At 38.9% G+C, this 13,581-nt stretch overlaps 1 protein-coding gene across 4 annotated transcripts in view; it reads right to left on the bottom strand.

The window, feature by feature from the left end:
* Positions 1 to 12,981, bottom strand: part of LOC127442361 (dual specificity testis-specific protein kinase 2-like) — a 59,351-nt gene extending 46,370 nt beyond the window's left edge. For 2 of the 4 annotated variants that reach the window (XM_051700324.1, XM_051700327.1), the window contains exons 1-2: positions 12,365 to 12,919; positions 8,639 to 8,938 (exon numbers count right to left, since the gene is read on the bottom strand). In XM_051700324.1, coding sequence (XP_051556284.1) covers positions 8,639 to 8,863 — 225 coding nt within the window. In that variant the 5' untranslated portion in view covers positions 8,864 to 8,938; positions 12,365 to 12,919. The other 2 variants (XM_051700325.1, XM_051700326.1) reach the window with 2 other exon arrangements.
* Positions 12,982 to 13,581: the final 600 nt, after the last annotated feature.

The raw sequence follows: 13,581 nt of genomic DNA, 5'->3' as shown, positions 1-13,581 counted from the left end.
ACTACCTGCTACAATCTCTCCCTGTAGATGTCCCCCTCACTTATTTCAAGCAATTTGATAGCAAAGCCCTTCATTTGGAATGGTAAATGTCCCAGATCACATTTCAATAAGTTACATAGGCCGATTGACAAAGGTGGTCTAGGCCTACCCAAGGTTTTGTTTTATTACTATGCATTTGGTCTCAGACATTTGGCTCATTGGTCGCTTCCACCTGAGAGAGCCCCTCCCTGGTTTGGTATTGAACAGGAAGTTCTTGCCCCTATTTTGCCATTGCAAAGCCTTTCTATCAAACTAATCTGAGAAGTTGCACCCCGTTATCTCGCATTTTCACTCGGTATGGACAAAAGTGTCTGTAGCGTTTAATTCGGACATTTATTTAAATGTTGCCTCCAGCATATGGCTGAACCCCAAATTATGTATTAATAAAGTCCCCTTTCTTCTGGTCAGAGTGGACTGTGAGGGAGGTTAATAAGCTTGGTGACTATATGAGAGTGAAGTGTTTGGTTCAACATTTTGGGATTCCCAGATCTCAGTTCTTTATGTATTTACAGCAGCGCCACCTGCTCTGTACTATTTTTGGGAGTAGCATACACCCCCCTAAAGCGGCAGATACTCTGGGAGAGGTGATTACTGCTTTTGGAAAAGGTCATGAGGCATCAGTGTATTACTCCCTGCTAATTCAGAGTCTGGGGGACAGAGCTTTAACTTCTATCAAGAGATTATGGGATTTAAAATTGGTACTGGAGGAGGGAGTGTGGGCTAGGATTCTAAAAAACATCAAGTTTGTATCTAGAGATGCAAGGGTGCACCTTATGCAATTCAAGATTTTACATAGATTCTATTGGACCCCCTCTAGATTGTATAGGCTTGGTCTTAAAGACATGCCCACCTACTGGCAATGCCAATCAGAAGATGGAGACACAACCCATGTTTTTGGGGGGTGTGTTAAAATCCAGGAATTTTGGTTAAAGGTTCAGAGTTCTGTGTGTGACATATTGGGCACTCAAATTTCATTTTGCCCCATACTCTGCATTTTGGGCAATGGGGCGGTCATCAATATGGGAGATAACCACAAAAATGTGGGTTCTGACCAGTGTTATGATAGGCAGACAGATTATTTTAAGGGGATGGAAGTCAGCTGGAGCGCCCTAATTTCGGGAGTGGTGTGCGGAGATGGGGAGGGTGGCAGCTTTCGAGGAAGTGTCATGTAGAAGGCTGGGGATCTGAGATTTGTTTGATGGGAAATGGGGCAGTTATTTGCCGTTTTTGGGGGACTCTCGGGGAGGGGCTGTGGAGAGAGAAGTATAGTTTTAAATGTGTATGATTACACACATATATATATATATATATATAAAAAATTTTGTGTGTGTGTGCTTATATGTGACCATAGGGATGGTCGTTGAGGGTCAGGGTGGGGTTGGTGAATGGGGAGGGGTAATAGTGGGGGCTAAATGTTGATTCAGTGTATATGTGTTTTTTTTCTTTGTTATATCTTTAAAAAAATAAAATAAAATATTTTACAACACAGATTATTTTAGGATATCCCACAATATGGTGAAATTAACTTTATATTCATAAGCTTGTTACAAAAAAAATACAAAAATATTTAAAGATTAATTTTAATATCTGCTACATAGCTAATGGTAAAACTGTACATATTATCAATACAATTATTGTCTATATGCAGTTTTTTAACAAAACACAACTATGTTTAAGATTTCTAGTATAGATGGTCCTTTTTTATTCCAATAAACTTTTATTTGGGCAGTGTGGGTTCCGTTGTTCTGCATGCTCCGATGACGTCGTCATAGGATTATCATATCGCACATCACATTTTTCCTCCATATCATGCAGCCCTAGTACACATTTATCCCTTTTGTCATAGTATATTTGCAATGTCAATGATAATTTCTGAGTTCTACAATCATAACCGTCAAATCTGTCAATGTAGCAGTTGTTTAGAATAAAGTTCAGGATGACAACCGTTGATATTTCTCACTTCGCGCTCATTGTTTTGAATGAATACATCACATCTAGTCGTGTGGTCACATATGGTCTAGTTGCAGGAGTTGAAATATTTTAATGCATCTGAAACTCAAATCGGATCAAAAAATTCTACACCCACAGATGTTCGGAAGCCCACGCAGCCTCTGACTCTCCACTGGAAATTAATGGCTTCCAGTCTGTCTGTCGTTTGTTGGATACAGTGAAAAGGCTAGAAAATGAACAAGTTGCAAACAGGGTGAGAGCGAGTTATTTAAACTGATAAATAATGTCTTTATAGGGCTCCACAGTTAATCATTTGCATTGCAAATTTGTAATCACAATTTGCATTTATTTTAACTCATCATAAGCTTAAACTTCTGCATTTCTTTCATTCTTTTAATTAAATAAAAACTATGGCGGAGATGTTACTCCTTGAGAAAGCACCTGTGAGATTTGTGATGAACATTTATTTGAAAATGCACTCCTACACTTCTTGCATCCCTGTAGATGCAGCCTGATCTAAACATTACTAAGATGTAAACTCTAAATGACTTAATACCTTGACTAAGCAGCAAATCTTGGCTTGTTCATGACAAAAACCACATAAGCTAAAATAAAAACTGATGAAGCATGCGCATGTACATTTGAAATCAGAAGTTTACATCAAAACTCATTTTTTAACCACTCCACAGATTTAATATTAGCAAACTATAGTTTTGGCAAGTCATTTAGGACATCTACTTAGTGCATGATACAAGTAATTTTTCCAACAATTGTTTACAGACAGATTGTTTCACTTTTAATTGACAATATCACAATTCCAGTGGGTCAGAAGTTTACATACACTAAGGGTGTGTTCAAACTTGTAGTTCGGTTCTCTTGGTCCGGACCAAAAAAGAAAATGATACATTTAGTCCTGGTTCGCTTAGCGTTCACACTGGCATTTTTAACACCGTACCTAAGGGGGCTTTCACACTGGGCACGTTTGCTGCGGTCCGATTCCGAGTGCGATTGTTCCCAGTGCCCCCCGCAGCTTTGGTCTGGTTTCACACTCACTTGATTCTATCGAACCCCAGTCCATTTGTGTTCATCTTACGTCATCACAAATACGCATGGAGAACACAACGCGACTCATCCTTTGTTTTTTTGGTGCCATTATGCACAGCAGAGTGAACGACAACTGCGTATATGTGCACTTCATGGTGTAACTCATCAGATGTCCAGGGGAAGGCAGCTTGCTGCTGCTCGCAAACGGCGTTTTTGCATCTTTGTTTACACTGCACCCTTACTCACGCTCGTGTACAAGGTGAAGTTGTCACCACTGTCATCTCCTATTATACCCTATATTTATAACCTATAATAGTATTTATATATAGTATTTATAAGGTGTATAGATAGATAGATAGATGTCGTCATCGGCTAAAAGGCATGCACTTTACTTCCTGAACGATGCGCACCAGAGTTGCTTTCAATTTCACACGAATTGCGCTACAGTTCCATTGCAACCGAACTCAGACCACCTCCTACAGGTAGTCTCAGGTTTTGTACCGCGGTGCGCTCCCCGGTCCGCATGACAGCTTTCACATTACCAATTTTTCATGCAAACCGTGCTGTGTTTCGAACTTAAAGATACAAAACCAAAGGCATCAGGAAAAAGTCACAACCTGATTGGACAGATTTTATGACGTATATTTTTTGACGGAACTTGCCGATCATCCAAAACAATGCTGGCTGCTGGGCGAAATGCGCTCATTATATTTATATATGGTGTTATTTTTACCAACTGAGAACAAACAAAGAGCTAATAAAATGTGTAAAGGAGACAAAACAGCACCAGGAATTCCTCCGTTGCACACACAAACAAAGATATGCTGCAAGGACGGCTGACGGTGGTTCCGACGCCTGTATCAAACTAAAGAACCAGGTATGCTTGAGGTCAGTATTAGGCAAATTACTTCCCGTTTTTGGTCAGTTTAGATGTCTTTGGTCCATGTTGCGGTCCATGTTGCGTTCATATATCAATCGAACTGCACCAGAGTTCGTTTGGAAGTGGACCGAGACCCATTATTCAGGCGGTCTCGGTCCGCTTGTTTGGTGCGAACCAAGGTTCGGATGGCAGCGTTCACACTTGTTCAAATGAACCGCACTAACAGAGCAATCGTACCTCAGAAACAAACAAAGACCTCAGAAAAAAAATTGTGGACCTCCACAAGTCTGGTTCATCCTTGGGATCAATTTCCAAATGCATGAAGGTACCTCGTTCATCTATACAAACAATAGTATGCATGCATAAACACCATGGGACCACGTGGCCATCATACCGCTCAGGAAGGAGACACATTCTGTCACCTAGATATGAATGTAGTTTGGTGTAAAAAGTGCAAATCAATCCCAGAACAACAGCAAAGGACCTTGTGAAGATGCTGGAGGAAACAGGTAGACAAGTATCTATATCCACAGTAAAATGAGTCCTATATCGACATAACCTGAAAGGCTGCTCAGCAAGGAAGAAGCCACTGCTCCAAAACCGTCATAAGAAAGCCAGACTACAGTTTGCAAGTGCACATGGGGACAAAGATCTTACTTTTTGAAGAAATGTCCTCTGGTTTAATGAAACAAAAATTTTACTGTTTGGACATAATGACCATCGTTATTTTTGGAGGAAAAAGGGTGAGGCTTGAAAGCCGAAGAACACCATCCCAACCGTGAAGCATGAGGGTGGCAGCATCATGTTGTGGGGGTGCTTTGCTGCAGGAGGGACTTGTGCACTTCACAAAATAGATGGCATCATGAGGAGAGAAAATTGTGTGGATATATTGAAGCAATATCTCAAGTTCATCAGCCAGGAAGTTAAAACTCAGTCACAAATGGTCTTACAGATGGACAATGACCCCAAGCATACAGTGCATCCGGAAAGTATTCACAGCGCTTCACTTTTTCCACATTTTGTTATGTTACAGCCTTATTCCAAAATGGATTAAATTCATTATTTTCCTCAAAATTCTACAAACAATACCCCATAATGACAACATGAAAGAAGTTTGTTTGAAATCTTTGCAAATTTATTAAAAATAAAAAACGAAGAAAAAAAACAAAAACAAACAAACAAAAAAAAAAAACATGTACATAAGTATTTTTCGTTTTTTATTTTTAATCAATTTGCAAAGATTTCAAACAAACTTCTTTCATGTTGTCATTATGGGGTATTGTTTGTAGAATTTTGAGGAAAATAATGAATTTAATCCATTTTGAATGAGGACATTTTGTTATTACATAACAAAATGTGGAAAAAGTGAAGCGCTGTGAATACTTTCCGGATGCACTGTACCTCCAAAGTTGAGGTAAAATGGTTTAAGGACAACAAAGTCAAGGTATTGGAGTGGCCATCACAAAGCCCTGACCTCAATCAGATAGAAAATTTGTGGGCAGAGCTGAAAAGCGTGTGCAAACAAGGAGGCCTACAAACCTGACTCAGTTACACCGGTTCTGTCTGGAGGAATGGGCCAAAATTCCAGCAACTTATTGTGAGAAGCTTGTGGAAGGCTACCCAAAATGTTTGACCCAAGTTAAATAATTTAAAGGCAATGCTACCAAATACTAACATATTGTATGTGAACTTCTGACCCACTGGGAATGTGATGAAAGAAATAAATGCTGAAATAAATTATTCTCTCTACTATTATTATTTCACATTCTTAAAATAGTGATCCTAACTGACCTAAGACAGGGAATGTTTTCTATGATTAAATGTCAGGAATTGTGAAAAACTGAGTTGAAATGTATTTGGCTAAGGTGTATGTAAACTTCTGACTTCAACTGTACATAGAAGCCCTGCAGAGACTAAGAACTGGCCATAAGATAGGCTGATGCATGGATGTGTGAAAGGACCGATGAAATTGTATGACAGAGGAATTGATCTTGGTAATGGGCAGCATGATTAAACACTGTTCTCCCAGGGCTTTTCTGACCTCCAAACTTTATTGGGTTATTCAGTAAATATAAACCCTCAGAGCTTACTGTACTACTGATGCTTAGAATCAAGGGGAGTGTTCAGTTCAATTTAATGTTGGAGGTCAACAGGACTTTACATACAGGAAACAGCTAACCAATACCAAAGTAATAGAGGTTTAGCCACTCTAAACACCTCTACAGTGCACAAAGCTCTTTGTATACAACATCTCTGTATTATGTTATACCACAGGAATGACAATATCTGACTGTTCTACACTTCCCCTGGTAATAAGAACAGCCTTTTGTTTCCAGGCACACACAATATGTAACATGGTACCATCAATAACACACACTGAGAACTGTGCAGATACTAGTTGTATCAAGGAAAGCCAGCAAACCACCAGACAGCTACTTTAGCCTGAAAAACTCAGTGAGAAGCCACTATGAAGGAGGTGCGAAAAAGTACCGGTTGTCACAAAACTTAAACTTCTTTAAGCAAACCTTCTTAAAAAGAAAAGGCAAGGGACTAACTAAAACTATCCTCTAATATATTAAAGTATCTAAACATACATTTTAATGGGCTTTTAATGCCTTTATATGCAAGGACAAGCAGTCAGAGACAGAAAACTATTGGGATTAGAGAGGAGGGAATAGGATCGGGACAGAAGGCCAGATTTGAACCTTTGAACCATGAGCCAATTGCTATTATGCATTGAGAGCACATGCACTACATTGTACGCCACAGCTCCAACTGTATCTAAAAAGCTTTAAAGTGGAGTAAAACCTCTACTTAAAAATAAATTGAGATACACAGATGTTTAGGTCAAACATCTAATGAAGACCTCTTCCATTAATTTCTCTCCATCTTGGAAACCAGCTACACCTCAAGTTGCTTAATAACTGTAGAAGTTATCCTAGATTAGAGATTTTCAAATTTTGATGCCTTGAAACCCCTGAATATGATGATCAAAAATCTGTATTTTGTATAAAGTTTAGTGTTTTTTCCATACCATATTATTTTAACTATTAATATTTGTACAAAACCTTAAGAGAAACTTTCTAATTCAGAAACTATTCAGAAGTATTTGTATAATGCTTTAACAATAAATATTATTTTAAAGCTGCTTTACTGAGAATATGAACTTACAACCCCCCATGAGCAAGATAAAGGTGACAGCTAAAAGTTAAAGAAATATTTTTTCACAAATCTTTATGCAGATTTTTTTTAATTATTTATTACAGTTTAAACTAGGGCTGCCAAAGGAATCATCAAGATTAATCTCATTATTTCCAACAAGTCTTTATAAAGCAGAACGAAACTTCGGTAATGTCAAACATATTTACACTTTTATTTTTTGAACATTTCCACAGACCCCCTAGTGGTCCCCTGGGGGTACCTGGACCCCAGTTTAAAAAACCCTGTCCTAGATGACAAAAATGTAACTCTATTGGCACTTTTCCACTGCACGTTACAGTTTGACTCGACTCAGCTTGCTTTACTTTTCTGAGCTTGCTTTTCCAATGCAGTTTAGTGCTGCCTCAACGTGGGTGGGATTATAGGCTGATCGTCATAGTTGCGCCACCTCTATTGCCGTGACATCATCTTAAACGCGACACAGACATTACTGACCATAAACAATAACATGACCTCTAGCTGTTAGCTACTAGCTCATTGTGCTGCATAAAGCAGTTGTTGCCTGGTGATGTTTTACACAAGTGTAACAGTTAAATTGGCCTGGTTGTTTTAGAAGCAAGCTTTCCAGTAGCTGGTCAACTAATTAAAGTGAAGCTTTCAAGCAGAATATAGAGTTAACATAACAAAACGTACCATCCTCCATCGTGGACTCTAACAACGCCGAGTCCAGGGCACTCTCCCTCCCATTGCTCGCCGGTCTATTGCCATAGATAGCGTCCATTTGGTCAAACCACTTCCACTTTTTTCTGTTTGAACCACTCCAGCTGTTGTGGTCCTTGATGGTTCTGTAGTCACTTAAGTTTTTTTTAACTTTTCCCTACACTGTTGGTAGGTCCGGTGGTAGCCGTGTGCAGCCAACAGCTGAGACACTTCCTGAAAGACTTTTTCGTTTCGCATCATTTCATTCGTCGCTAACGAGAGGAATGTCTGCACCTCGTTTATTGACCACGGCGTGGTTTTGCGCCAAGACATTTATTTTTACAATTCGAAAGTCACGTGAACAAATTATATTGCTGTCGCTGTTACTAACTTTAAAACTAGCGGGTCGATGTCCCGTGTCGCAAATCCAGTGACGCTGGTAGTGACGATTCTCTCTGACCAATCAGTGATCTGCAGTGTTGACGTCACATTTAGTATCGGCTAGGCTCCCTTGGAACCTCGACCGAGGTGGTACTAAAAAAAAAAGTACCAGGTACTATCCACAGTGGAAAATCCCCAACAAGCGAGTAGAGTCGAGTCGAGCTGTATCGTGCAGTGGAAAAGCCCCATATAACGGCTGAAAAAGCTCATCAACATAAGCTTAAGTGTGTTGCAACTAAACTCTGGTTCGAACAAAATGCTGGAGGTGGTTCTCCAGGAGCAGGACTAGAGCATCAATGCTCTACTGAGCTCTTGGTGTTCTTCCTGGAAATATGTGCACCTTTCAAGTAATTTCGGTAAGACAGTGTCAACATGATTAAGAAATTTAAATGTCAATGACACATTGTTGTCAGACAATCATCTTACCTTGTAGACCTCTGAAAAAAACCCAGAGCCAATCCACTCGCAGACGAAGTCATCAAGTCGGGTCAGGCAAGAAAAGGCACTGATGAGAGCCCTGTAGGAAGAGGGACATACTCTGTCCAGCTGTGGCGGACAAGTTTCTGCCCCAACTCCTATGCCATCAAGGTCCTCCAGCCGATCTGGCCGCGTGGGGAACCCAGCAATGGAGTTGCGTTTGCTCCGCTCCATTGCTTCTGGTGGACAACTAATCAGGTAGAGTACCCCTCAATCACCCGTTCACATTTTTGACTGTCCTTGGCAGACCTAGAGAGAAACAAAAAGTACAATATTTATGTTAAATGTGGGATCTCCCCAGTTAGCCATTCTTACAATAACTGGATATTTGATTACTTGCGTCATTGATTCAAATAGCGAAGCAATCTATTCAAAGAAGGTCAAACAGAAACAGTAGACTAAAGATTATGAAACAAGCTTTATCTTGAAAAGAATATGGCCTCTGTATTCATAGAGAAATAAACTATGCTTCCAGGGTCATTCTATTTAAGTTCTTTGAGAGAACTTTGTTCTAAATCAAACTGTTTGGTTGGATAACAATTATTCACACTACTAAGGACTATTTGCCGAATTATTGAAGCATTAAATTATTAACAGATTAAAGAGAGAGTTCAGCCAAAAATAAAAATTCTCTCATAATTTACTCAAAATCATACACATCTGGGATGGCATGGGGGAGAGTAAATGATGAGAGAATTCTCATTTTTGGATGAACTATCCCTTTAAGGCAAATAGGTGAAAATAGCACAAAATTTTTTTTTTTTAAATAAAAAAATAAGTAGGAATTAAGCATCGTCCTCCTAACTGGAAAAAATAAGAACAGCAAAGAGAGCTACAGTGCAGACAACATATTACTGTGTAGCGCAACACAAGCTTAATTTAAATCTGTTACACAAACCAAATAATAATAATGTCCACAGGCATGAAAATATTTTTGTCTTAGACAAATTCTCTGCTACATTTCTTCAAACAGATCACAGAATCAAAAAAAAAAAAACAAACAAAAAAAAGGACGGATTTAATATAAATTGTCCCTTCAACATTCCATTTCGAAGCTTGGAATGAAACATGGAAATAAATAAATAACACACACACACACAAAAAAAAAAAACTCTCCCAGTATCTAAATGCTGCCTTTCTACTCTTGCAGTTGAGTGCCGCACCCCAGTAAAAAACCACTTTAAAAAGACCAAACATTCATGCAGGCTCTAGGCCGCTCAACAGCTGGCTGTACTCACTACAGTGAGAAATCAACCAAGTCCATTTCTTTATATGTCTCATGTGGTTTTCAATGTTGTAAGGAAGGGGCAAATCTTTTGGCAAACTACTGATAAAAATCCAGGTGAGCTGTCTCTCTCAGTTTCTGCTTCAGAAAACATGCACAGAAACATTACAGTAGAAAGTGAAGTGTCTAAGATGGGTTGGGCCTATGAAGAGAGGCCCAAAGCAGCTGTTTTGATTACAATTCCAGTGGTAACTTTTCTATGAGCTCATTTCAAACTTGACCTTTAAATAATATGATTTAAAGGGTAGTTCACCCAAAAAACGAAAATTCCCTCATCATTTACTCACCCTCATGCCAGATGTGTATGATTTTCTTTCTTCTGCTGAATGCAAACAAAGATTTTTAGTAGAATATCTCCGCTCTGTAGGTCCTTAAAATGCAAGTGAATGGTGATCAGACCTTTCAAGCTCCAAAAATCAAATAAAAGCAGCATAAAAGAAATAATACATACAATCCCAGTGGTTAAATCTATATCTTCAGAAGTGATATGATAGGTGTGTGTGAGAAAGTTTTGAGATTAATATTCAAAACTTTTTTTACTAAAAAATATTCGTTTCCGGCCAGCTCCTTGACAAGGGTGGAGTTCAAACTGCCTCTCGCGTGATGCAAGCACGTTAGCCTCCTCTGCATAAATATTCATACATAGGTACCTTAATAGCAGCTACTGTTTCCACACAAACACATTTTATGCAGCGGCCTAAGCAAGGAGCTCAGTCTGAGGCATCTCCTTCATTCACTTACATTCAAACAGCTCTCCTTGTTGATCGTTCCAAGATGGCGCCACAGTTGCCGTATCCAAACCAGCCTAATGAGGCATCTATGTATGAATATCTATGCTCCTCTGTTGTAAACAACACCAAGCACAGTGTTGTTTACAACAGAGGAGCATAGATATTCATACATTAATACTGTATTTTTTCATATTTCACAAGTCAGTTCTCACGTGAACTTGCCAACACTCTAATGTCACACTAGAGGCTGCGTGACCTCGACCCTCTTGAATTTTTTGTTAAAAAAGTTTTAAATATTGATCTATTTCTTATACCTAGCGTTTCGCTTCAGAAGACATTAATCCCTGAAGTCGAATGGATTACTTCTATGATGGATATATATGCTTTTTGGAGCTTAAAATTTTTGGCACCCATTCAATTGCATTTAATGGACCTACAAAGCTGAAATATTCTCCCAAAAATCTTTGCTTGTGTTCTACTGAAGAAAGAGAGTCATAAATATCTGGGATGGCATGAGGGTTAGAAAATGAGAGAATTTTAATTTTTGGGTGAACTATCCCTTTAAGGACAGAAAACATACAGGCCACTATACAATGTCCAGCTTACCGATCTCTCATTTCCCCAAAATAACCTTCTAAACCTTGACATAAGGATGTCACACAGGGAGGCAAGGATAATACGGTACTATAAATGAGTTCCCCTGAACCAAAACAATGCCAGTTAGCTGACATTTGCATGGTTATTTTGATCTAGCAATACTACAATTTCTGACTCATGGTATCTTAACAGCCAAGCAGGCAAGAAAGCTAACCAGGATAGAAAGGAATAACATAAATTCCAACAGAGATTGTAATGCCTTAACACTTTACAGAATGACACACAGGTATTTTAAATCACGTGATTAACTTCTTTTACATGCTGAGGATGTGAACAACAGCACATTCCAGAGATTTGAAATACAAATTTAGAAGGACTTAGCTGCCTTGTAGAGCCAGGCATTTTTCTGCTCATACCAGAAATTTCTGCATGCATTTGACATACTTTCCAGTGAGGAAAAACAGCAAGGTATTGTTGTAATGAGCTTTCTTTAACACTTCCAAATCTGCTTACTATATGTTTTTCAGAAAAGCTCACCAAAAACATTCCATCTTTAATAAACATGGCTAAATACCTTTAGTGGTGGAGCAAAGTACTGTTATGTTGCACAATATAATGTAATGGTTTCCTAGTAATCTAGCTGAACTTTGCACACTTGTATCTGCAGGTGTTGGATAAACCAGTCAAACGTCATGGCAATTTTTACACACGTTTCACTGTTACATAGTTACTAGGGAAGCCAACAGCAGAGGTTAAAAACAACTCGGAAGTGCAAGTGCTGCAACCCAAGATCGCATAATTGATGCCGACTGAAAGTAAACTCTAATGCTGCATCTCGTCGTCTGAGCTGCAAAACAATACGCGCAAAATAACGCTGAGAATAGCGATCAGGTGCAACAGCATGCTGTCATCAAACTGCTACGCACATAGGCGAATACTTATCGCACTTCAATTGTTTACTGGCACAAGCGATTGGGCGCCAGTTTTTGTTTTTACGTTTAACGCAATTTCAAAGCAAGAGCAAGACACCCATTTGATTCCTATCAAAGTTCAAAGTCTTACCTGGTCATCTGGCTTGAAACTGAAGCAAAGATATACTGACGGTCGAAAGGCCTTACTTAGTTCCATTGCATTTCGCCAAAGTCGACGAGGTCCATACACTGCAATCCATTTATTTACATGCAGGCAGACATAATTGCATGCTTTGTCCAAGCGTCAGCTAGGCTATGTTTGAACTCACCCACAGACACCGCGTGAGCTGCTTAAAACTTAATTTATGGCGAGTATCACAAACTTTCCGTGGCAAAATAGACTGAAACTCAATTCTGAGTGTTGAACATGCACACGCGGACAACTGCGTATGTTTTGTCTCGCTGTCCACAACAATTTTTTTTTTTTTAAATGAAGTGGTCAAGAGAAAATAAACAACGCGCGAGCACTTTCCACAGATATCTTTTTTGTCCTGTCAGGCTCAGCTCTCGCCCAGTTTCTATATCCCTGACTAATTCAGGAAAAAGTGCCACCCCAGACGGTATTCCACTTAGAGTAAATTAAAATACAGAGAGTAAATTCAAGAGACGGCCACTTCCATAACAGTTGCCTCTCCCCACGGACCAAACTTACGTTTTCTTTTCATTTGATGGAGACAGACGTCAGCTTCGGCCATAGAGATTCAAGAGACTTCTTAAAGGGTATTGTTTTGAACCAATCAGCGGGGAGGAAGATCTCATGGGCGTGTAATTTGATAGATTGATTTGACTTTACACGAATCAAAATGTTCCCAACATTGGCAGTTGTCCAATGAAAGGTTTGATGGTATGCCATTCTACTGTCTATCACGGAATACACAAACAATACATAGTTAGGCGGTCTTCAGCATCTCTGTAGGCTTTTAGGTTATTATTTCATGTTATTATGTAAGATGTTCGTGGTAAGAACGATACACATTCGGGAAAAAAAGTAAATCTACTGACATTTAAAAAAAAAAATTATTAGAAATAAACCAGGCAAAACATAAGACTAATGAACTATGAGTAAATCTCTACGGATACAAGATGAATCCAATGATGTGCGCTTCTTTTAGCACAGTTGTGCCTTTGAATGTAAAACGAAGACGAATTGCAAATGTTTTTATAATGGCGCCATCTATTGGGAGACTACGCGGCATTTTCAGAATAATGGAATATTCCGGACATATACAAGTTCAATTTAATCAACAGCATTTGTGGCATAATAATGATTTTGAATTTCTTAAATAATAATAATAATAATAATAATAA

This window comes from Myxocyprinus asiaticus, chromosome 6 (genome assembly GCF_019703515.2).
Source record: "Myxocyprinus asiaticus isolate MX2 ecotype Aquarium Trade chromosome 6, UBuf_Myxa_2, whole genome shotgun sequence".
Taxonomy (NCBI): domain Eukaryota; kingdom Metazoa; phylum Chordata; class Actinopteri; order Cypriniformes; family Catostomidae; genus Myxocyprinus; species Myxocyprinus asiaticus.
The sequence above is the reverse complement of the archived record's forward strand: the minus strand, read 5'-3'. Positions and strand labels throughout refer to the sequence as shown.